This window comes from Taeniopygia guttata, chromosome 10 (genome assembly GCF_048771995.1).
Source record: "Taeniopygia guttata chromosome 10, bTaeGut7.mat, whole genome shotgun sequence".
Classification (NCBI taxonomy): Eukaryota; Metazoa; Chordata; class Aves; order Passeriformes; family Estrildidae; genus Taeniopygia; species Taeniopygia guttata.
Window position 1 is genome coordinate 17629969 of NC_133035.1, and position 26035 is coordinate 17656003.

Sequence of the window (26035 nt, forward strand, 5' to 3'; positions counted from 1 at the left end):
AGTGTAAGCCAGCAAAGCTTGAGAAGGCCGAGTCCCCCCTCATCTGAGACTGGGGTTCAAGACAAGCCATTTCCTCACACCTTTACTTGATCACTGACACCCTTTCACTTGAGAGGCCCTCTCTGAAGGGCATGGAAAGAACCCACTGAATCCACAAATGTGACTCCCAGTATCTTTGCTGGTTTTTACCTTTCATCTTCACCCTATTCCCTGTGACTGAAGGAACTGGGAATGGCCCTTGCACCCTCCTCTTCAATGGCACCATTGCTCCCATCCAGATGACAAACTTTTCCCTCAGTCCAGGCCTTGAGACTTAAAGCCCCCCTCACGTTTGTGCCAGGAAATGGCTTATTACAAAGGAATATCTCTAAGAGAATAAAACACTTTTTTTTTTTTCTTGGCTTCAAGATGAAAATTGGTGCATTCTTGCTACTTTATGGGGGAAAAATACCTTGGAAGCACTTTAGTGTTGTCTACATAAACATTAGAGCCTGTTTCCCTCTCCCCAAGCCTTCCAATCATTTCCAAACTGAAAGTGCATTTAATAAGACTACATTTAATAACAGTACATAATGAAACAGCTTTGGGTAAGATTTGACAGTGGATTCCAAAAGCTGCAAAGTCATTTAGAAACACACTGCAGTGACCACCTTGGTCACTCTGATCCTTTGAGAATTCCCTACGTGGAAAATCACCTTAAAACAGATGCCATAGCCACTCTTAAAACAAGTGGATCAGTGGATCAAAGGGGAAGAGACAGGACTGAAAGGGCAGAGCACAGTGGCTATCACCTCTGTGGGTGCAAAGCATCTGCCAGCAGTCCTTGGGCTGTTAATTGAGAGATTTCTCGGAGGTGTGAGAGCCCCTGAGACTCCAGCACTGGCTGGATGTACATCCTGTGGGTACATCAGCAGCTTCCCACTGAAAATATGCTCTGTGTATTGTACTGCCCATCCTGTAACTACAGAGATGTCCTCAGCCTGCAGAAAGTTTTCCAAAATGTGAAGCCATATGCAAAGGGAAAATCCCGAGTTTTACTGCTCAAAAGTCAAGTTTTCACAGTGCAAAAGGAATCCCTTAAAACCTAAATAGTTCAAGGGAGTTATTGGATATTTGCCATCTCTCACTTGCTTTCTGTTGCTTCCTGTCCAGTCCAACCAGTCAAGATAAGGGGATTTATTAAATACGGAAGCATAAAGGGGAAGCTTTACACTCTGAAGAAGGAAAGACCTTGTAAATAACAATAACATCCCGTGTGTTTCTGACCCAAAAGTTATCCTGCAGGTGAGCAGACCGAGCCCATGGACCAGCCCATCCAGCAATTGCTGGATACTTTCAGTTCCATCAGTCTTGAATGGACTGGTGAGAAGGCAAGCAGCTTTAAAACATGGGAATGATGGCAAGAAACATGAAAATAAGTCTTTTAGGACTTCAAGTCCTCAGCATGGACAGTCAGAAATGTGTCCACAGGTTTCTTAAGGCTCTTCCAACCCAAGCAGTCTCCTGCTCTGACACCACACTTTGGAACTAGCCACTGACCTTTAAATTGGCAGGTAACTGCATGTCTGCTGAGCCAAAGGCCTGAAATTAATTCTCTTTAAGCTGATATCTCCATCCACCCTTCCTTCCCTCCCTCCCCCTTCTTCTCATTTTTATAATTAAACATCTGAAAGTACTGCTTGTTGGGTGGTATTTCCAGCTTCAGTCATAGCTGGCTCCAGCATAGGAAAACTCTTCTCTTTTGAATACATATCACTTGGATTCTTCTGTGTGAACTATTCTCTGTATTGCTTGAGTATTTTTAATGATATTTTTATTTGTATTTTCAATGGCTGTGAAAGAACTCAATTGATACAGCTTGTGAGGGTATGTTTTGCTACATAAACACAATTATTTTTGTTATATACACCCACTCTGTGCAAGAAATGACATTGTAGGCTCACAAAACAGTAATGCTTCCCATATGCTGAACTAACTGGCTGTCTCGATGGATCAAATATAAATATTGATGAAACATGTGCCACTTTACAAATTAATCATGTACAGAGCAGGCTGGTTATGACAGATTCATCTACACTGCCAATTCCTTCTGTCCATAATATCCAATGTCATTGATACCTCCAGGGATGGACCACATGAAACAGGAATGTACAGATGTGAGCAAATGACATTCAGATCTGAGGGGAAGAGAATTCTTATTTCATTGTTTTAAACATGTGGAGGGTTCTGGGGGCTGTCAGGGCTGGGTGAGGTGAGTCTGGGCCCCTAATCAAGCAGATCATCTCTGAGTTACTCCAATTTCTGTTCCACAACAAATTTTGTGATAAGGTTTGGAGTCCTCGTAGGAGTTAGTTCAGCAAATATCTTCCTGTCATTTTCCTTCAGATTGTGTCTGAATCAGAGCAGCTCTGCTGGATCAGGAGTTAGACACTTCCTATTTTAAATCAGCATTATCTCATCTGCAATGGCATCCGCCATTGACTTTGTGCTTAGATCCCTCAGCAGCTCATGAGGTGTTAGACACAATAATTCATGATTTTTCACATATAGATATTGAAGGAAATGTGTCAAAACCTCTGTTTTCATGAGAGAACATGCAAATAATACAAAGCCCTTTCCCATCCCAGGAACTCCTTTGCTTGTGTTCTATTATATGCTTTCCATGGGATAACATGGAAGAAAAACTGGGGGAAGTAACATGTGTTTTTTGGGATTTTTCATACCCCACTGCAAAGTACATCACAAACTAGAAGGATATAGACAAAGACTTGGTTTTGTCACTATGCCTTACTCACCAAAATCCCTGATTTTAAATCTCTTTTAAATCTCAGATTACACTGCTAGAGATTCAGACATGGAAAAAACCAAAAAGGCAATTATACAACAGGTTTCTGTAGTTCAGACAATCTTTCTGGATTTTGTGCACAGGCACTAAATAATTTATCAAAGTTCAATGCTAAGCCAAGTTGTTGTATGGAGACAAGCTACCCAGTCTGGAACATCTTGTACCACAGTTTGTAATGCAGGAATATGAATAATACATGGAAAATACTCAAGTGAGGAGACAAAGCCAGAACTCCAGGCATCAATCAAATGCAAAAAGTGGGTACTAAGTATGTAAAGAACTGTATTCCAGAAGCAGCTCCAGTAGACAAGTTCAATTTCTCCTCTGCCACCTGTGGCACTCTCCTAACACTCTGCCTGTCCAGTTTGCAGAAGCTATTTTTGAAAATCTGTCAATTTTCCAATTTGTGCTCCCCTTTCATAGAGTGTGACAATCACTTTCAGAAGAAAGTAGTTCTGTGACAATTTTGTTGTGCCAGGACAGCCTAATATGTAGCTTATTATCATTAAACACACTGTGGATTCACCAGCCAGTTGAAAGGAGGTGTGATATGACAAAACATTTATGAGAAAACTGCAGATAGAGCCAAAACATCTTCACCTCTTAAATTGTTAAATCACAGCAAAGGCTGCCCTTAATCTCTAGCCCAGTTCTGCTACACAGGAGGTCTCTCTTTTCACAGAGACCTTAAATTACATCCTGAAGCACAATCTGTAGTCCCCACTGGAAAGTTCTCATGCTGTCATGAGGCTCAGACTAATCCTCCTTTGAGAAAAGCCAGCACAAGGTCATGTGCACCAGAACAGTCAGCTGAGCAGCTTGTCTTCTCCTCACCCCTCTGCTCTGTGATATCTGACACTTTTTTTAGCTCCACTTCTGCCAGCAGTTTTGCATTAACCTCAGCAGCACAGAGCAAAACACTGTAAGGGATTAGAAAGTGCCCTGTGCTCATGCGTGTTCTCTCATCAAACACACACCTCACAGGCCCAGGGAAGAACAAAACCCTCAGGGAATCCTCTCCCTGAAGCCATTTGTCACTTGAAGAGAAATAGGAGAAGATGAACCCAGTGTGAGGTGCAGGTTGCAGTGCCCTACCCCACCTTCCCCATGGCTGCAGTGTCCATGACAGGGAAAGCAAATTGCTGCAAAGCCTAAATGAGCACTCACCCTCCTCCTCCTCCTCCTCCTCCAACACATCAGGCTGCTCTTGTTCTCCAGCCTATTACAGAATTTCTGTCTCTGAAAAATCTCTAGAGAAAATAAATTATCCTTGCTAGAAGACCATGTACATTTTGAGGAGAAAAGGTCAAAGGCCTACATATGCTTTGAACAGGGGATCCAGTTTGCTCAGAGGATGGTAATAAATGGTGCATTTGAAATGTTCAGCCTCAAAAACAACCCAAATAAACAAGGAAAAAATTAAATTAAGACCTTATGATTCATCACAAAAACAAGGAGAAAGGCTAGAAAAAGTCTAGGTGATTCAGGAACCCCCATGCTAAATTTAGGGCTGACTTTGCCCTTTGGTGGTTCTATGCATGGTCAAAGTAATAACCAAGTTTACTCACTCCAGCTGCCTTCAGGCGTAAGGGACAAATACAGAGATGCTGCTGCTTTTGATGATTTTCTTTTAGGGATAGTGAGGCTGACAGCAAAGGCTTCATTGACACCTTTTAGATTGGAGTTCAGCTTTAAATAGAAACTGTAGTAACTTCACAAAATACAACTGATGGAAAATTCCCTTAGTGCCCAAATGTATTTGGGGCATTTTGAGGCTTCAGAGAACCTGCTCCTGCTTTCCTTCTCAAAACCCTCCTCTCCTTGCAACAGTTTATTCTCTGCCATGTTCATCTACATTCATTCATCATCCAAGAACGATTCACCAGCTGCATTTAGGAGCATCTAATGAAGGGAGAAGATCTATTACACTGTCTGGGCTAGATGCTCACAGGCAATGGTTACTGCTAATTTGTCTGTTGCACTGACAGTGTATCATTCCTGCCTTTGAGAGCCTCTAACTAGAAGGATTACATAAGAAAATAAATAACAGTAATACCACCCTCTGATTTCAGCACTTATTCTCTTCTCCAGGCCCCCTGCAATGCTTATTGCCAGGCTTTGTCTACACTGGGTAAAGAAACAAGGAGAGGAGTAATTAAATGAATGTGGCAATTAAATTGGTTTAATAGGCAGCTAGTTAGACAAGTATCTATGGCAAATGGGGTACACAGGCACATATGGCAATTCTCAGCACTGCACTGCATATATGGCAGAGGAGTATTATAAATGAGTTCACAGGGCTTTCAAATCTGCTCGGCTTGAACTGATCATTTCAAATTTTTTCTCAGCCAGATGCAAATGGACTGAATGTTCTGCAGCTGTCATCACCTCTCTGCACAGTTAAAGGCAGTTGCCCCTGACTCAGAGTGCAATTTGCTTTTCATGATGTACCTCCAGTGCTCTGTGCTCATAAAGGAATTCATTTGGAGGGAGCTGGCTACTGATCCTCCCTGGATGAAAAAAATGTGCCTTGCTATGATGTCTGATTTACCATTTGTGGCAGTTCTGAAGGTTTGGAGCAATAAAACTGGCCAGCCCAGAGTAATGGTCAATGGCACACAGCTGGAGGTGCACAGCTGGCCTGACTATAAAAGGTTATTCATGGGTTTTGTTTTAGCTTTTTTCAGATATAGCCAAAAACTGGGAAAAATTAAGTAACTTGGGATACACCATGAACCTGGTTCTATGTGAAAAGCACTTTGTATTATAAAGGATCAAACTTGTACTGACTCCCCAGACTGTTGCTATTCATATTCTTCATTGGAATAAATTAGAGTGAATTAAAAATGCGTTTTCAGCATAATTTGTCAAGAAATAAGTGGGAAGTGTCTCCTGCAGCAGTGCAAAATTCAATCCAAAGATTTTTCACTTCTCTCTCTGCATTGCTATTAGTAAAGCTGCTTTATGCCTCCAAAGCCTCTCTCACACCCAGGTGGGTATTGTGTTCATTTATCTCCCAGCCTGGAAGGCTCAAAGCAATAAAAATTAGCATTTCTTTATTCCCAGAAATCAGAAATAAAGCTAAATTTGGTGTGCCCTGTGCCCCCAGGGCAAACCAGTGAGGTTAGTGGAAATAAAGGGTGATGCTAAAAAGCTGTTCTGGTGGATACAGCGGGCTGGTTAATACCAGGAAGAGCAACTCCTACCACAGGATACAAATCTAGATGAGGAGAAACTTAAAGGGAAGAACTGCCAGGAAGAATCAAGCCCTGGCAAGGCTGCTGTAGCCAAGTGAACTGTCATTCTCACCACTGTGGTGTGTGCAGCATACTCTGAACACGTGCTCCATCATCAGGAGAGAGGAAACTCATGAAGGGTTTGTCCTGTCAAATTGTCCATGATGAATGACCTGAACGCCCAGGAGCACCCACTCCAAACAACTTCCTGTCTTTTATGATCTTTAAATACACATTTTCTCATCTTCCTTCCCTTGTCCAAATATTAAATCTCCATCTTATATGGGTCTACACAACTCCATTAAATTTTTGAGGAACTTGAAGCACCAGCTCTAAGAGCTGCCCTCCTTAGCATTCAATGTATTACAAACTCTCTCAGCAAACCATGAAGTTTTATTACAGAGATCTCCCACAACTCATTTTGGGTCTGTGTGTAATTTGGTTAGAGAGAAATAATAACTGCAATGGTTATAGGCCATCACTCTAAAGAAAAGGGAATTCAATCTGAAGACTCTGGCTCATGTAGCTGCAGGAGACAAGGAGCAACTGGTACTGAAAAGCTCCCTCAGGATTTCTAAGAAGGAACCAGGTAGACCCAAAAGCATCATGATTCTGGCAAGATAATGCTTGTAACAGGCTAGTGACAATTTGTAAGCTGATTTGCAACTTCAGTGCTTTTATCAGTGATTCCTCCAATAGCCAAAAAAGAGAAATTAACCAGGCCAGACTTCCCCTCACAGAAGTCCCTTCCCACCCAAGCCATGCACACAACCAAATGTGATTTTTGAGCATTCCCAGCTGTTCAGGAATAATATCATAGCTCGGGCATTCAGCACAACTCTCAGACCAATAACACGGCCATGGAGCACTTGTAGTGGAGCCCTTATAAAACAGGACTGTCCCCTCCCCTGAGGGACAGACTCCCAGCCCCCAGCACAGTGCTGCCCCAGACTGAACCTAACACTAGAAATAGAACAAGAGAAGGTTACTCCACCTGGCACTTGCCATGTACACAGAGGTCTGTCTCATAAGGCCCACAGGGAGTTCCATCCAGGACTCTGTCTGTCACCAGCACAGGAGAATCCTTGCCCAGTGGGGAGCAGAAGAGCTCACATGGCTTATCTGGGAAAAGAAATATGACAACTGCCCTTGGGAACAGCACAAACAAAAGTCTGAGGCAATGGTGATGCATCCTCTACATGAATACATTTGTGTATCTCATGTTTGAAGGAACATGAGGCTTTCAGTTTAGGCCTGTCATTTTCTCACTTTAAATATCACTATTTAAAGGGTTACATTGATGAGACTGGGCTTTAACAGCCCAGAAAACCAATTAGTCAATACAGTTTTGTGTATCTGTTTGTAAAGGGAAGATGTTTGTTACAGGGAACATTCATCAGTTTGATAAGAATGATCAAGTCACTGATCATTCAATCAAAATTCAGGCTGCAGCCAGTGATTTTAGAAGAACAAGTTCTCCAGACCATTTCATATCCCACCAATATCTGGTTGAATAGCAGATGAACAGTAAGAGCCAGAAGAGGAAGTGTTAAAGAAATGTGGGTGAGTTAGGCAATCATGCTGAGATGCCCAAAAGTTGACATAAATTAAAATATGTCACAGGGAACTCACTTTTTTTTTTTTTTTTCAGTTCTAAACTAACTGGAACTTTTTAATGCTTAAATTCCCGACTTTCTGATTCCAAGTGTGAAATTCCCAACTTCAGGCTGGGAATCAAGTTAAGGCATTTCTCTCCCAGAATTTCAAAAAGGTGAGGAAAGCATTGACAACTCTGTATGTTCTATTAAGAAAGCTAAAGGAACAGCAGGGCAGCACCAAGAACAATTAATTGTAATTAATCTTTCAGGTGTAGCTAAAGGGGGCCTATTGCAGCCTTCTCACCAACAATGGAGCCCTGCAGATGAGAAACTGCAGTGAAAAAACAGTGAGGAATTACAGAGGGAGATGAAAAAACTCACCATCCACGATGACAGCTGTCAGGAGGCTTTTCTTCTTGTTGGTGTACCTGTCGTGGGCCTGGCACTGCTGGTCCCTGAAGCTGGGCACCCCTTTGGGGCAGGGCAGGTTCTCACACACCGTGTGCTCCACGCTGGCCCCCCTGCAGTTCTTCCCACCCGGCCCTGGGCTGCAGTGGGAACAAAACCAGGGTCAGTACCAAACATCTGGAATGTTCTATCTTCCCCCTCCCACCCTTGCTTTGCCCCCTGCCTCAAACACTCCTGAGGATGGAGACACAGCAAACACCCCATCAGCACATGTCCTCCTTGCAATTAAAATACCACAGAAGCAGCTATAATTGCAATGTAGGCAGGGTAACCAGAAACAAACGTGTGCTGCAGATAATCTCCATCCATGAAATCCATGCCATTCTACACATTTGTTTTTTAAACATACAGGAAAGGCCACTAATGCAACATCAGAATTAAGCACCTGCAAAACTTATCTGCTTTTATTTATGAATCCCCAGAGAAGAAGGAAAACTCAAACTCTCAGCAATAGCCTGTATTTTCTTTGCAAAATAAAATACAAACAAAAAACCACAGGTAAGCATGGAATCTGGAATTCCAGGTCCCAAGCCTTGCACTTATGAGCTCAGCCTGGGATTTCCAATAAACAGTGCAATTCAAGCCCCTCCTGGCCCATGTCTGAAACGGTGACTGTGTGAGATATTCTGGTAGGCAGCCACCTTTCACTATATTTATGCCAAGAGAATCTACCAACTAATGGAAATGAAGAAATCAAAGTTCATTTTTGCTGCTGTGACCCTTTTACATGACAAGAGGGGACTGGAGAAGGGATGCTCTGTTTAAGCCAATGGTTTTCTCCTCAGTCCAACTGTTCAACAACAGCCCAAAGCTTAGACAGGAACACAAGGCAGTACAACTCAAAAGTCTGCACGTGCAAACTGGCTTTTGACACATTCCTTACAACCACTGGGGAAGCAATGCATGTAAATGTTCAAAGAAATTACAGAGAGGAAAAACCAAATCAAACAGTGAAGCAACTGGTTTAAAAATACTGATAGTCCCACAGGCTCAAGAGTCAGCTGGCAGGAGTAGAGATTCCCGTAAAAAAAAAAATCCCAAGACCAAATATATACAAAATAAAAGATAAATCTCTTAGCCAGTATTTCTGGACAGTGAATAAACCAGCTGCAGAAGTGGGCTGAGGCCAGGAATTTGAAGCAAAAGAAGATCACGTGTGTATCTCCAGCCAAGAATGTATATGAGCAAGAGAATTTTAAAATCAGTGTGCAGTGTTGGAAGGAGCATTTCCTGTAATTTAAGGAACGATGATGAATGGATTTAGGTTTGGTCAGCACTAAACCTAAATAGCCTTTTGTAGCTGACAGCGAAGAAACCAGCTCAGTCCCCTTTTCAGGAAAATGAGCTGATAAAAATCAAACCTGCACATTACAGACACGCAACTGCAGCTCAGATAAGGAGAGAAGTAAACAAAAATATCATTTTCACGTGATTACAGATCAACAGCAGCAATTGTGAGCCTATACGTCACCTAGGCATGTCTTCGAATGACTGTGTTGCTATGCAGAATTTCAGGCCCAATTTAAAAAGAAAAGTGTTGGGTACTCTGGGTGTAGAAGAAAACATAAAATCTGAATAAAATCACTTGGAGGGCTGCTCCCAAGGCTTTAAAGTTATAATAAACACAATTGGCTGGCCAGTTAAATGGCTCCATTGTAACCTCTTCAGGACCCCTAAACGATGAAGAGACATCCAGATGGACCTCAACTGACCTGGGGGATAAAGGACAACACCTACATTTTATCCTGAATCAGAAAAAATCCAAGCCCACACAGAGAGCACCGGTAACTGCGCAGGAGCTAAACAGTACCCATGGCTCTCTGCAAGCATGAAAACCTTCCTGTTCTTATTCAGCACATCCTGACCTACAGAGCATCTCAGGGGGCTTTGCCAATGCAGCTCTGGGACACTCTGATCGTTGTGAGCCACCACACTGCTCCCCAAGCCCAGAGCAAGCACTCCTGCAAAACTATTCTCTAAGGCACATTGGCTCGCATGGTCTGTAGATCCAGATCAGCCCCTCCTCATTCACTGTCGTGCTGGAGGGGAAACACAGCATCAGTTTTTCTGCCCAACTACATGTATCTAATTCAACACTATCCACCTTTGAATCACTGCAATGGGAAACTTCCAAAGGTGACCTTTCAAGCCACTTCCACAGAACCTACTTCAAGTCCCTCCAAGATTCTGACCTGGTCATTGCAGCTTATGAATCAGAAATTCCTCAGGGCTTCTGCACAGCTCTGCTGCCCCTTTCTCCCCTGCACTCTTGCAGGAAGGGTGGCCCAAGAGGGAAGAGGCTGCCAGCATGGCTAAAGGAGCCAGGATGGTGTGAGGACTTACGGGGGGTTGTCACATTTCCGCTGCCTGAAGCGCACCCCTGTTCCGCACGTCCGGCTGCACATGCTCCACTGGCTCCACACGCTCCAGTCCCCGTCCACGTGCTCAGGGATGGGGGTTTTACTGACACACTCCCCAGCTCGGCACCACTGCAAGGCAATCAGGTTAGCACAGCCTGGGAAGAAGCCCTGACCTTGCACAGGTGGGCTTTAAAGGATGGCTGAGGGATTGCAACAAGTCCACATGTAAGTTTTAGGGATTTGAGGTTTTGGTGAGATGGCAGTAGGAGAAGGAGGAAGGGAGGAGGTGAAATGTAGAATTTAAGTGTCACTCTCAAGAAGCCCCTAAAGGAGGTTCTGTCATTAAAAAAACAATCACTGAACTGAGCCCCTTAGTTTATAAAGCAGATAATTATCTAAGTACTAAGACTTAAAGCCCCACGATTCACAGGAACTGAGTCCAAGAAATTATACCCCAAAGCAATGCCTTCATCAGCACTGTTCCCAGTATGTACAAAATGATTGAAGTATTTTGGACCTAACTTGGCTAAAGCCCCAAACCCCTCTGATTCTAATAGGTTGTGCTGGCTCCTGACCAAGCAGCAAACTTCGCTTGTCCAGGATGTGACACAGCGAGCACTGCTAAGAAACCTTATGAAAAAGTCACCAGGACTCCTCCAGTTACAAAAACATGGGCCTAAAACCATTTTTTCCCCAGTTTCCTTGTCATGGTTTCCAGGACCCAGTTTCTCTTGTCATTGTTTATCCTTATTTGCAGGCAAAGAAAAGGTTCCACTCCTTGATTTCAGCAACCAGATTTTTAATTTTACCCTTTCTGACCTCCCCAACTATACCATAGCCAAAAAAAAAAAAAAAAAAAACAACAAAAAACCAAAAAAATAGTATTCAAAATCAGTAAGTAGGGGCCTGAGAGTTACCAAACCAGTCAAGTTCCAAAAAATACATCTATAAATAAATACAGCCAATTATACCTCTGAAGAACAGAACATCACTGAATTTCAGCTCAACTATTTTGAGCTACTTGTAGAAACTATAAAGGTTTTAAGTAGCCTCTTTTTCTATCCCCATATTCCGCATCTCCCCAAATGTCAGGCTAAATGCTCTGCACACTTTCTACCTCAAATACAACCCAGAACACGACCAGCAATGGGTTTATGGTAAATACTGAACATCTTGGAAACATTTTTATCAATGCTGGGAAACAAAAAGTGACTGCTGCTGAGCATTCTGCTTACCTTGTCTGCACCACATTCGGTGCCATCCAGAGGGGGGTCCAACTTTGTTTTACAGGATGTGTCTCCTTCCACCAGGCACCAGAGCCCAGCACACATCAAATGCTGTAATCACAAAGCAAAGAGGTGCAGTTATTACTTTTGGAGATGCCAGCCATCATTATGGGATACACTTCAAAGCTCAAGCAGTCTTTCTCAAGTCAATCCATAGGCATCCAGTTGGTTTGGGAGCAATTATTTTTTAAGGATTGATTGGTATTAAGTCGTGAGGCTGGAAGCATGAAAGAGACTTATGGATGTCACTGACAGGAACAAAACCTACCCCCCAAAAAAATTGTGCTATTTGAACAGATCTCTTTTCACAAGAATAAATCTGGTCCATTAAAAAGGAATCCTATATGGGAGGCCACGTTGGGTGCTTTGGAACCATGCCAAATGCTTAGATGTCCAAGACACTTAATTACTCCTGTTTTTAAAAAAAGATACTCAAGTAACTGCAGCTGGTGGTAGCAATGATCAGCCAGCAATGCCCCTGGGGAGAAGGTGGAATGAGAAAGAGGAAAATATGTCATGGTGTGCTGTACAGCAAAGGAAGAACCTGGTGACAGGCAGGGTCAAAGACTGGGAATATTCTGGGGGTCATTCCCCAGTGCTGCTGCTCTCCTCAACCAATGTGTGCTGTAGGAATCTCTAAACTGTGACCTGCCAGATCAAAACAGTTTCAGAATTTAAGAAAAAGCACCAGGAACAGGGACCTTTGCATCGGTAACATTTTCCACAGCATCCACCATGCTTTGCATTCCACGGGAGGGGATGATTTCAATACAGTGCTACATAGCTGAGTACCAAAAGAACAACAAAGAAGAATTACATTTCTTTCCACTATTGTTCACATTTCAGTGTAATGGTAAAAAGATGAGAAACCTGACTCTAGTGCCAGCTGGTCTTGTCAAGATTTATTGCACCTCATTAAATAGTTGAGTCAACACTCTTCAGCCTCATGGTTCTTCCCCAATGTAATGTAAGAGACTGTGGGTGCATGTGTGTTTTGTGTACAGGCATGTTGGTATGTCTCTATAAAACAGATCATGTCTCTATAAAATAGATCTGTACAAGAGAGGATGCAGATGAGACAAATCCCAATCCCAGCGATGATGTAGAACATACTGAAACAAAATAGTTATCACAGCAGTATCTGCATCCTGCTCCATTTCCACATTTCTTTCTGGAAAGAGGATTTTCACTATTCAGACTCAAAGAGCATTCACAAAAACTGGAAGCAGACAGCACAGTTCAGCATCTGTATAAACCACAATGCAGAAAGGCATTGTCAAACAAACAAATAAATAACAGCAAATACTCCCGGGAAACCTAAATCAATGAATTTTCAAGACATTTTCTTTGAACAAATAGAGCATATGGGAAAATATCAGCCTTTAGTAATTTTAACTAAGTGGCTGTGACTAATTAGTGGTTTACCCACAGCTCTGAAAGCACTTAAGCACCAATTAGCCGCGAGGACATCACACACAGTTTTACTGATAGGTATAGAGAGGCAGAAGCATTGACAAGGCAGAGATTTCAGAGCTTGCTGAGAAATGCATTGTTCCACCTCACAACTCCCAGATTCTCTACCCCCTGCCTTCTGGAGTGGACTAAAATCAAGAAGTACATCAATTAACCATCCATAAGCATTACAGGAAGAACACAAATCTAAGCAATAAACCACAGTGTGAAGGCACTACCAGCAAAACCTCCTTCCAAAGTATGGTTGGGGACAATACTGGTATGTAAAATGAAGGGAAGCTTTGGAAATGAAAGATGCAGACAGCAAGTATTTCCACTTTTCCAGTCTTCAGCCCCTCTGTTACATATAACCACAAAGCTTCACAGCAGAATGTGAGGAGAAACACTCCAGCCAGATCTCCTGAATGACCCAGACAGAAATTTTGCCCACAGAAGGAAATCCTCTACTTCTGCCTTCTGTCAGAGGAACATCCTCGCTGAAGATATGATGGAACTCACTAAATCCCTAAAGAAGTTGTTCTAGACACATATGAGTACCATTGCTAAATATCTGTGCATTACACAAGACCAGTGTTTGTTCAGCTTCAGGTCCCTGGATCACAAACTGCACGTAAATTAGGGTGAATTTCTGCTCTTTGGTGTAAAACTGGAAAGACAGAGTGGGTGGTGGCAGAAACAAAGTCATAAACAGCTTTTTTTACAATTTTGGCTGGAAACTAGAATCCCTCCACAGCCCACAAGAACATGGAAGGTGATAAAGCCAGGTCACACGCTCAAGTATGAGCCATGGCATGGGGAAGCAATGGGTAGAGAGCACCTCAAATGTGTGTTTGCACCTGCAAAACAGCTCAGAGTAGGGATACAAAGGGTATAAATATTCACATACATGTGGATGTGGTGTGTGTGTATATATATATGTGTGCGTTTATGCCCACATATACATGTATACACACACATAATTGTAGGGAGATAAAAAAAGGAAATACCTCTCTAAGCAACACCAACCTTTCTGAAATCTCCCATCTTTGAGGTATGGAAAACATTGGATTTTTATAGCATCCGTGTGTTTGATTCAGAATCCTAAATGCAAAGCATATTTCAGGAAACAGTTACAGAAAAATCTGGTAATGGTGCTGAGCTCTGTGTTCTGGTGCCACAGCACTGCAAAGGCAAGCCCTCATTAGCCCAGTCCCCTGCATTTAATTGTGTTCAGATACCCCAGCAAAGATGAAACCATCAGCTTTGGGACTGTATGTTCCCAAGACGTTTTATCGTGTTAATAGCTCTGTTCAAAAGAGATCATGTATCCTCCTCAGCTACAACAGGAACCCAAACAAAACTCCCCATTAAACAGCAAAGAAGTCAGTGACTTTTTTAATGGTTAAACAGCCTGCTTTGTGGGGAAATATCCCAGTGAGAAATGGCAGGACTTGAAAGGAAGTTGTTGTATGTGAGTGACAGCTCAGAGCTTATACTGATACAGAAGAAGCCATCAAAAGAGCTGTATCAGTGCTAATTCTGCATTCAGCAACCAGCTTCCAGATGGCAGGTCCCTGCCTGCAAAGCATTCCCTACAGCGTTCAAGAAGTGCCAGTGAGGATTTTCCAGTGACAGATATTTTTTCGCACTGGAAAAATATTGATTTGTTGAAACTGTCTGTGGGGAAAGGTCATCTTTGGATCAGCTCCCAGTTTGAAATATTTCCAAGACAAAAATAAAATTTTAAAAAGCGAGATGGCTGTTGAGAAGTAGTGTTTCAGTAAAAATTTAAAATTACTTAAAAAAAAAGAAAGGAAAAAAAAGCTTTTTCAACTGAAACCCTAAGGAATTTATACAGCAAAAAGAAAAAAAAAATAGAAACTGAAATAAAATGAAATTGTTATAAAGGTGCAGATTTTAGATTCTTAGAAACTCCTGGGAGATAGGAGAGTTTGTGTGCACAGCTGTTAGGAACCAGTCCTGGGAGAGGTCAGGATCTGGAAACTCCCAAGCTGGGAGAGATGTGCACACAGGTGAGCGGCGCTTCCGATTACAAGGATTATAATGGCACCCATCTGACAAAGGGGCCTCACTGTGCCAGGTGTTTTCTCTCCCTCAAAGATCTCACCATCTAAACAGACTCCTGGGAGCTCGGGGATAAAGGAAGTTTTATCACTCCATTCTAGGTGGAAAGATGAGGAACAGAAAGGGATTAAATATCTTGCTGAAGGTCTGCTGGAAGATGAGCTGAACCAGAGCTGCTCAGAGCTCTCTGCTCAGTGTCACAGCCACAGGCTCCTGTGTCACTGCCTGCTCCAGCTAAAGCCCTGGCCCTTCCCACCTTTCCCAGCTTTTCACACTTTCCCAGGATGGTGTTCCCCTTCCCTGGGACTCCATCCCTACACACTGCACTGTCACTGCGTGCAGACCTCAGGCATGGCTCAGTGCAGGGATCTGTTTGAGATTCCTTAGCTCAGTGCTGCAGCTGGAAATGAGGAGAAGGCAGAGTCACTCCAGCCAGCTCCTTGTCCACAGGCAGCAAGTCTGGAGCTCTTCCTGGGGTAGCTATTGCATCACCACTGCTGCTAAAATCTGCATCATCCTGCCCTATGACCTCATGTGGGCTCACAAGAATGGGCTCGCAAGACTCCCCCAACTCAAACCCTCGGATTACTACCTGCAAGGGGAGCTTCCAAACCTCTTAAGTATAAAGAGAATCTAATGAATAAAGATGTCCTTCCCACCATGGAACAACTCTACAGAAGCTTGTTCATTCCCTAAACATTCACTCCTTCACTTTGTCTTATTTCTCCTGGACATGAATTTGTTTCTGTGGCCCGTTGGAAAGAGGAACCTCTTCTTTCTAGCAGCAGAATTAAACCACCATGAAAGCAATTTTTTCTGTTAAAATGAGGGGACTGTGAATAAGAATTTAGGAAAAGTAAATATCCTTAAGGGAGAGGAGCAAGAGACCTCATAACACACAGTCTACATAGGTTGACTTTCAATGAAGTATCAGAACTCTCTTATTTTGCCATGGTTTTAGCTCAGGATATTGCTAACCAGGAGAGAAAATGTGCTTATGAATGGGATCCTAATTAACATCTATTACGTAAAATAAACACACAATTTACTCTTGCTTTTCTGTTCAAAGCACAATGCAAACGTTCTCAAAGTCTCACAGGATGTTTCTGAGCAGCAATTCTTTACACAAAGTGGCAAAAAACAATTGCCCCCAATTTCTACACCATCACTGTCTTTAATTTTGGGTGCATAAACACCCCACAGCAATCACAAGGGAGGTGAGCAGTGTTGTTTGATGGAGCTGCTTGCTGCTGAAAATGAGATGAAAAGTGTTCCAAACTCAAATCCTGTAAAACTGGAAGGCACTTTTGGAAAGGAGCCACATTGACCCAGACAAGATAATTGTGAAACTCAGATCCATGTCTCAGTGGCCAAACTGTTGACCTGTGTCTAGAGCTGATATTCCAAGACAGTGCCAGACAAGCAGTGGAAGACTCCCAGACTGCAAGGAAGGCACAAAGGAATAGAACACTTTTTGGTTTTTTTTGAACTGTACATTGGGAAGCAAACAATGAAAGAGGAAAACACTGTCTCTGGTTTCAGCTGTCTCTGGTGCTCTCAAGAAAAACTAAAAACCTTCACGGTCTAAAATATTTCTTTGCAAAGCACCAGTTTTATTTAATTTTTTCATGTACCTGGAATTAAATTAATAGTCAAAAGTAAGAGATTGGAAAAAGCATTCATAAGACCACAAGCTAATTTTATGGCAAAACATTATGCTGAATACAAATCTATCCAGTGCCTTCAGGGCACTCATGTCACCAGCTCCAGGGATCCACAGACATGGAAAAATCCAAGGAGAAAATGACAACTTTGATGTACTTTCCTACCAACACACAACTCTTATTGTGTGAGCTCTTCAGCTTTGCTGAGCCCAGGTTCTAGCATCTTAAATGAGAGAACACAAATGTGTCACATCAGCTGGAAAAATAATAGAAGTGTCTTTACATGGTCAAACCTGGAAGTAGAGGCACATAGAATAAAGCACTGGAACAGAGTCTTTAAAAAATGATTGAAATTTTATACTGTGACTTATTACCAATGTCTAAAAGAGCTGATCTTAAGAATAATGTTCACTCAACAGCTCCCAGTCTACTCCTCAGGCTTAACACCTGACTGTCAGATATAAAAAATATTGATTTGCTTTGAACAACAGACAGAGCTGTCCCTTAAAAAAGAAAAATAGGAAAATTAAAAGAATGAAATCATAGATTGTGTTTCTTGGCCACAGGAAAAGAGAAGCAAGGGACAAAAAATAAATATAGATATGTACACACACCATTCAGATGGGGTTGTGAAAATTATGGAGTTTTCCTTGAAGTGTGTTGCAGATGGGGAGTTCCCAGCAGGCCACTGGGAGAAGTCTGAATGCCCTTTGAGCTTGTTATACACTATTTTCAGCCTGATACTCAATCGTATTCTGGCTAATTTTGTAAAGTTTAGACTTTAGCTTTAGATGCCACATCACAAGGCTACACTAATTCTTTCTCCCTCCCCTTGTCTTAATAAGAAATGAAAAATTGCCAAGCTCAAGTGTTTAATTCTTAATAGGCTCTCTCTACTATTGTTAAGAGTTTATTATGTTTATATTCTGAAATTTCCACATTGTATTTTTATAATTTTATTTCAGTTCCCTTCTCTCTTTTTATTTTTCTTTAAACCACTGCACCAGAATGTGTTTTGACCATCTTCCAAACTGAAACACGTACAAAAATTTCTGAAGCATTCCAATAATTGTAAACTAGGCTGTGCTGCCCAGGCAGGAACTCTGCTTCTCTCTCGTTCTCTCTCTCTCTTAAACAAAAAGTATTTCCACTGAAAAGAAAGAGAAAAAGGTATTTTTGCAGCATACAGAAGGAGTGAAATAGGACACTTCAGCTTCATAGAAAGAGGCAATGTGAAAATAGTCTGAATTCTAACAACCTGCATGAGGAAAACTATGAAGTATAGAATGGCAATTAAGTTAATTGTTACCTTTACTTCTCAAAAAAAAAAATCTGCTCATTTTATAGAATTGCCAGGCTTCTATCCTTGAAGCCTCAAGAAAAGCCCAACCCATCCTCTTCCAGATTTATTAGTATTACTATGTAGACAAAGTCCCTGGTAGTACAGAAAATGACAATGCAACCTATTATTTTCAGGATAAACCAGTTTTCAATCTAATTACCATGTTCTTGTAAATATTCTGTATGTTACTAAATAATAGGGCTCACTATCGTGGTCTGCATCTCATAAATGGCCCTGCAGAGAAAAGGCAAACAGAAGCCCATTGATTCCCATGCACAGAGCCCAAAAGGCCACTTCAGCAGTCTCTCTGCAAGATCAAGACCACAGAGAGACCTACAATTGCTGAATTATACTCACCACCACACCATCAAATATGTAAACTGAAGGGGAACATTAAATCCACTTGATCATTACAATTCCTGGTTTTTCTTTTCTTTGTTTTTGGTTCCTCTCTTTTTCCACATCAGCCAAGAAGTCTACTTTGTCTCCTTTGGCTTGCAATCAACTTTGCCCTCTTGTTCTGTAGCTTGTAGATATTGGAAAATACCTAAATTTGTTAAAAAACAACCTGAACCTAAGAAAAACAGTGGAGCCAGTTCTAGCTGGTTTAGTATTTCTAAAAACAGTGCTATGTCAAAATTCACATTCCCTGCTACATCTGAGTTGACAATGTCCCTTGTCAGAACAAAAATCTCTTGGTAGCAATGCTAATCTCCTTCCAAGTGCCACTCCAGCCTCAGCCCAGCTTTGACTCAAAAAAATGCTGCATGATAACAGTTACATAAAAACCCGCAAAAATGTGTTAATAATAAATAAGCCAAAAGGCTTATAAAACAAAAAGCCAAATGGATACATGAGATAGAAATCACATTTTTCCCCCATAAACATGATTTCAGTGCAAAAGCCTCTGTTGGTAGGCGTGCCAGCCTGAAAAATAAAGATTAAACACGCAGAATGTTTCCATGTGAGGTTTCAAATGTGTTTTGATGACTTTCTAAAGGGAGAAACACCATCTCTGCTCCCTGAGAGATTCAGGAGAAACCACCCGTGCTATTCCTCTTAGAATAAACACAGGGACAGCAAAGGGTTAACCCCTGCTCTCAGGCACCATCGCCTGGCTGGGGTTGGAGCTCTCTGCTTCCTCCCTCGGAGGGGTCAAATGAATTCTCAGTAGTTGATTCATGGCCCAGTGTGGAGCTGCAGGACAGAGGTCAGACAGGTTGAATTGCCTGTAATTTGCACAACTGCTCCCATGCTAGCTCTGGACTCACAGCAGCATTCAGCAGCCAGAGCCCCCTGGGATCTCCGTGTTTGGGTGCACTGATAACACCCTGTCCAATGTCAGAGGTGCATTTCTGTCCGGCTTTTCCTGCAATTATCATGATGTTGCTCAGAGCTTGAGAATGACACATTAATTTCTCTAAAAGCAACTTGTCTACCTCAAAATAAAGGCCACTGTGTAACCTCTCAGGTGTGCCAAAGCTCTCCCAACACTGTGCAGCTTCCCAGCTGGAGGCAGGCAGCATGCCTGGCATGGCAGAGCACACTGGTACAGCCTGAGAGATAAGCACTTGCAGGTATCAGACAGTGCCTGACATTTGCAGTGGGAAAGATGAACAGAAAGCACCATGGAAAAGCACTTTGATCCCTTGCATATTCCAGGAGAAAATCCTGTAACTTGGATATGAAGGAGGATCTAGTGAAGGGTCTTGAGAGATTCATTAATCATAGAACCATAGAATGATTTGGGTTGGAAGGAACCTTAAAGTTCATCCAGTTCCAACCCTCTGCCATGGGCAGGGACACCTTCCACTATCCCAGGGTGCTCCAAGTCCTGTCCAGCCTGGCCTTGGACATTTGTTCCCTACTCTAACAGGAACCCAGGCTAAAAGCCTGATTCACAGCTCCATAAAGAGGTGACATGCACTAGAAAATCTTACCCAATATTGAGGTTACAGAACCAGATCCTGATTATACACCTTGGAGGTCACAGATTACAACAGACTATGGATCATCTGACTATCATAAACTCATTTTTTAACATATTAAAATGTAGAAGGAAAGGAGAAAGGGATGTAGAGGTTTGGTGTATGTAAAGCCAAGCCTTGCTCATGTGTTTTAATTTCTGTTCTGTAAATTTGGAGCAGAATAGCTGCAGGATAGCTGGTTTGGCAAACAGAGAGCTACAGTTTTGTTCAAAGGCATCTGAGTTATCCTTAAAAACGAAATGAAAGAAGAATTTTCGGGATGCAATCTCAAATATTCATATATGGGCGAATATTCATGGATTAACTATCTTGTTGGACTGGTGTGGGAGGCCCAGCCACTGCCAAGTATTGAGGGACCTGATTCCTTGTGAAAGCAAAGATCACATTCCTTCAAAAAATTGGGCTTTGATGCTGTTAAAGGAGAGCTCTTACTGCACAGAAATTTTCTGCAGTTTCTCAAAAATGTTGAAATTTTGGAATTATCTAACCTCTCAAGTTTGCTCTAAACCAAACTGCATGGCATTTTTGAATATAGGGCCTCTAGTTTGCCTGATATAATTATGTAGCTCAACTATCTCCAAAGAAATATTGTAATGTAACTCTCTTATTATATAAGAAAATAGGCAGCAGACACATGTAATCATAAAAAGATTGAGCAGGCTCATTTCCTGAAGTTTATTTCCTTTTCGTAACAAATATTTACTGTCAAATGTTTATTGCTTCTACATTTGGATTTTTTTAATACTTTATTGAATTAAAAATACCACATTACCATTGGCTAAAAGAGGAGACAGCTGTATTTGCCAATAATTTCTACAGCTAATGCCAGTGACCAGTGCCAATTTTTTTTTGGTTCATATTTTTGTAGACAGCTTTGAGACTTATGATACAAGTATTCTGCAGATGAGGCCTGAGGAACACAAAGGTGAAAAGAACAGAAACTTCAGAGGTTTAAAAATCAAAAGTGATTATTTCCTCTAACGAATTTCCTTTCCTTGCCATCAAACCCCAATTCAGAGTAGCATAACAGGATGTAAACAAATGCTTAAACTAATGGCATGTGACACAACTGATCCAGAGCTTTACAGGTGAATGCTAATTCTTACTGCACATCTGCAACAGAAATAATTCTAAATAAGGGACTGCAAATTAGTTTTTATCTCCTGAAGTTCTACCAGGCTTTTCATTAGGAAGCACTAATGTCCTCACAAAATATGTTTCTCTTTTTGGGAGAAAGGAGAGGGAGAAAAAAAGAACATTTTTTTATTGTGCTCTAAATGTCAAATAATTAGACTGGTGAAAAATCTTGGGAGCTATAAACACCTTCTGTCTGTATCTCACAGAGAATGGTGCCCCTTGGCACATTATTCTGGCAAACAAGAAGTCCCTGAAGCAGTTCCAGACTGGACATGCAACTCCTGTGTGAGAAAGGCTGACCACCTACCAGCGGGCTGACATTCTCATCATGCACTGGAATACCCAGAAACAAAATGGTTTTTTATCACAACAAGGGAAATAGCAAAAATCTCTTCCAAGAGCAGTCCAGCTGGGTGACACCCACACAAGTGGAAGAACTTGAGTCATGCTGGGTAGATCTGAGGTTTTCTTTACAGGCCTATATTCTAACACTTTGCTTCCAGTACAGTAGTCCTGGTGGTCTGCATTTTCTTGATGGAGCTGGGAAATACAACCTGTCCAGATTCTTTTCCTATTGTTTTATATTAGCTAGTTTCCAAGTCCAAAATAAATAAAAGAGCTAATGCGAAACTAAGAGCATTTTCCCAGGACTTGCATGTGCTCCACAGTTTTAGTGATTTAGCATTTAGAAACCTCATTTATCTCTGATTATTATTTTCTTTCTTAACACTGATTTAAGCTTGTTCAGAGTGGGAATGAGGGGCAACTGAAAAATACAAATGGTCAGTTATTAAAAGCAAGAAACCTGTCTGCTTCTCGCCTGTTTGTAGAGGAGGTGATGCTGGTCCTGGTGACCCAACAGAGTTTCATGACTTTTTTTTTTTTTGATATCTCCAAGGCCACACTGGAAGCAGGCACTACCCCACTCCCTGTCTAAAGCAGGGGATAAGATCTGCTCAGAATTAAAAGATCTGATTATGTGTAAGAACTTATGAAAAGTTTGGCTGTCTAAATTCCAGAGGATGAGTCCAACAGCCTCATCTCAAGCACAATCTACTTCTAGAGACAGCAACAATCAAAGTTTCCATTTTGCCAACCAACTCCCTGATACCCCACACTGCACCCAAATCCTGATTAAACAACATGTTGCTTAGAAAACACACAGGATTCTGCACAGAATTCAGTAAGGCATCATGAAATAAGCAGACATCAATATTTCCTCAGCACAGAGTGAAGAGTCAGCTCCTGTAAACACTGCAGAGGTCTGGAGGTGAAGTCTGTGAACACCCAGCCAGTCATCTAAGCCTACTCTGTGGAAGTAGCCAAACACTCTTGTGAGGAGAGACTTTCACCTCAGCTGAACTTCCAGGAAAACAATCTCTACAGAGCATTTCAGCAAAACAATCTCAAAAGGGAACAAAGTGCAAACACCAGTTTTTCTGAGGCTGCTCTGGGAGATTACCAAGGGCAGTGTGGGGAAAGGAGGATGAGGCCTAAGCAGGAGCTGCTGACATGGAGCTCGAGCCCGTTTCATTTTTTACCAACAGCGCTGAAACTGAGGGAAACACAGACCCCTTTTCTCTTCCCCAGAGCTTGGCAGCTTTATTTCCACTTCCCACCTTGTTTTAGCGACAACCCACGAGCTCTTACCTCCATGTTCTTACAGAAGGTGGCATTGGTGCCAAAAAGGATCTGGCACTGCTCGTCAGCGCTGTAGTGCATCCCCGGCAGCTTGTGAGGGAGCCGCACGGAATATTGGCTCCGGGGGTCTGTCAGCAGCAGGCAGGTGCTCACCTTGGACCTGGGCAGGAAGGAAAAATGCCCTTTAGGGAAAGCCCCTCACGGGATTTTCCCTGGAAGTCTTCTGAATCACTGAGAGCTATGGATATAAAGGGCCTTGGGAAGTCACCCATGGTCCCAGGCCTCAAGGCAGGACAGATGACATTCACAACATTCTGGGCTAAACATTTGTCTAAACCAACATTCACAACATTCTGGGCTAAAAATTTGTCTAAACCAACATTCAAAATATTCTGGGTTAAACATTTGTCTAAACCAACATTCACAATATTCTGGGTTAAACCGTTCCTAGAAATCTGAAGGAGACTCAATTTGGCCCTCAGGCAATCCAGCCCAAAGCTTCACTTGCCTTGAAATGACAGCTAGAAAGTTTTCCATCATGTCTCACCTCAATCCCCCCAGTTGAATTCTGAGCCCTTGACATTTTTTATTAACCATCACAGGCATAAAAAGAAGACTCTTCTCTTGCCTTCACAACAATCTTTTATAAATTGGAATATCACTGTCATATCAGGGGCCAGACGCAACCAGATGAGTTCAGATTCAACTTCTTTTTCTAATTCATGCCTTTAACATGGCATTAAAAATCCCATTTTCTTTCATTATTTTCATTTCTTTCCTACCTCTAAACCCCAGAGTGGGAAATTTTCCATGCTGAACCCACTCCTAGCAAAAAGCACTGTGCCAGTCACTGTTTGTCAGAGAGCTGCACTGTAGATTTAAGATTAGAACTGCAGAGTTCAGGCAATTCCAGTGCTTCCTGTAGTACATGAGATTTAACAAGCCGCAGGACAGAAATCCTTCCTGAACAACGGAATATAATGAGCTGAAACATGGATGCAGTGGGGAAGAACTTTATAGTGAACCGTTTTAGACCAACACTCATTGAGGCATGAGAAAACACATCAGAATGACCTCCAGGCAAAGTCAAGTTTCAATAAAATAAAAGTTATTTAATAACAAGACAATAAAAGCCACGGCATAAATAGCTGCAGCATCTTTAAGCAGAAATTTCTGCAAGCCACCTACACACAGATTTCTGTAATTGCAAAATTGAAAGGCATTTCCTGTAAAAAATGGTGATATGAGTTTTTTTTTAAAAAGATGTTATCAGCAACAGACAATTGTACATGATTCTTCTGCCTCTCTTCAATCCTCAGTTTCAAGGTGCTACTGCAATGGAGACAGATTCAAATTTGCATACCCTAATGTACAGTTCTTTAAAAGGAAAATTGTTAATACTTTCACTTTAAAGCAAAAGAGTGGATTCTTGCCTGGTAGGATTTTTGACACTCAGCACAATCCTTACTTTAGGAAGTTTTCCAGGTCGTCTCGGCTGCACGAAGACCAGGAAAGGTCGCTTGGGTTCCTGCCCTTCACCCATTCTCCAGACATGATGTGAGACCTCCCAGCACAGGGCTGATGATCATCATCATGGCTCATCCCCATGCTGTTGGATTAGAACAACAGAAGAGAAAAAAACCTATCAAGTTATGATGTGGGTTTCTCATTTCCCTGCCCTCAGCAATGACACTCTCAGCAATTTACAGCTGGGCAACAGGCTGCACATACACCACACAATCTGCCATGCACTGCCCTGGGCACCTGTTAAATAAATTAACTAGAGGTTCCTTTCATTTATCCATAGCCTTAATTTCACAATGTATTTGGTTTGTGTGTTTGAAACTTTTAAATGTGCTTCTTATGGACCTTTCTCCCAGGGTTTATGAGAAGTGAACCTGGAGAAGTGATGTAGCTTAGAGAAGGGTATCTGCTGGAATATTTACTGAAAATTTTGGACTGCTTTGCCAAATCAAGTGGATAGGATCCCTACAATTACAGTGAGAGAATGATCTAGAGATGGGCCTTCTTCTTGCATCAGTGTGAATTTGCAATATACTGTTAGTAAAAACATTTTTCTAAATTAGTAGTATCGTACAATCATCTAACTCTGAGGCTGATCCTTTTTTGAGTGGTGGGTTGGGTCAGATGATCTGCTGCAAGTAAAACTTTGTGAACAGGGGAAAATTATGTGACCAAGGTCACCTACTACACTCAGTCCTACACTCAGCCCATCACAACAACCTGCCTGGCAATGGAAGTGAGTCAAGGATTTTCCTTCAAAATGAACATTAAAATCCTTTCTCAGAATCACAGAGTAATAACTCCTTAAAAAAGTAACATTCCTCCTTCAATTCCAAAGTGAAATGGAAAATGACTTTCACAAGAAAGGTGCCTTCTATGGCCAGTGTCACCTTCTAGTAAAACATCACCAAATTGGGGCTGAAAATACAGAATTCACTGGATTTCCAGCTGGCTGGCTGGAGCAAGCCAGGAGCAGTCCCTTTAAATATGCGCTGCTTAATCCATGCTATTTCCCTACAAATCTGAGGCTCCTGTTTGCTTTCTGACTGTGCTCTTGGCTTTGCTTCTCCCCAGTTGTGGGACTTGACTGTTCAGAGCCCAAACACGACATCCATTTCTAGTAGCAATGAACCAAAACCCACATCAGCACTTTGATAATTATGGCTTAGATTGAACCACCATCTCTGCTATTTTTAGCTTATAGTGAAGATTATATGGTGGAGTCTATTATTTTAGGTTTATCTCCAGGGACATTATTATTATTTCTAGCAAAACTATATTGAATGTAATTTTTAGACTCAGAAGTTCATAGTTATTCTTGTTTTTAAACCTTTGTGGTTTTTGAACACTGCAGAAACATTAACATCAAGCACATTTTGTTTGATGCACGCAGGAATAATCTAACAGTC

The 26035-nt window shown here is 41.9% G+C and overlaps 1 protein-coding gene across 4 annotated transcripts in view; it reads right to left on the reverse strand.

Moving 5' to 3' along the window:
• The window catches only part of ADAMTS17 (ADAM metallopeptidase with thrombospondin type 1 motif 17), a 156352-nt gene that overhangs the window by 55973 nt on the left and 74344 nt on the right, over positions 1–26035 (reverse strand). For all 4 annotated transcript variants that reach the window (XR_012057538.1, XM_072933771.1, XM_030281401.4 and 1 more), the window contains exons 9-14: positions 24571–24711; positions 23112–23262; positions 11743–11844; positions 10491–10636; positions 8061–8227; positions 7076–7203 (exon numbers count right to left, since the gene is read on the reverse strand). Coding sequence is in view for 3 of the 4 variants with exons in the window: in XM_072933771.1 (XP_072789872.1) it covers positions 7076–7203; positions 8061–8227; positions 10491–10636; positions 11743–11844; positions 23112–23262; positions 24571–24711 (835 nt within the window). In the remaining variant the exon portion in view is untranslated. The remainder of the gene's footprint in view (positions 1–7075; positions 7204–8060; positions 8228–10490; positions 10637–11742; positions 11845–23111; positions 23263–24570; positions 24712–26035) is intronic.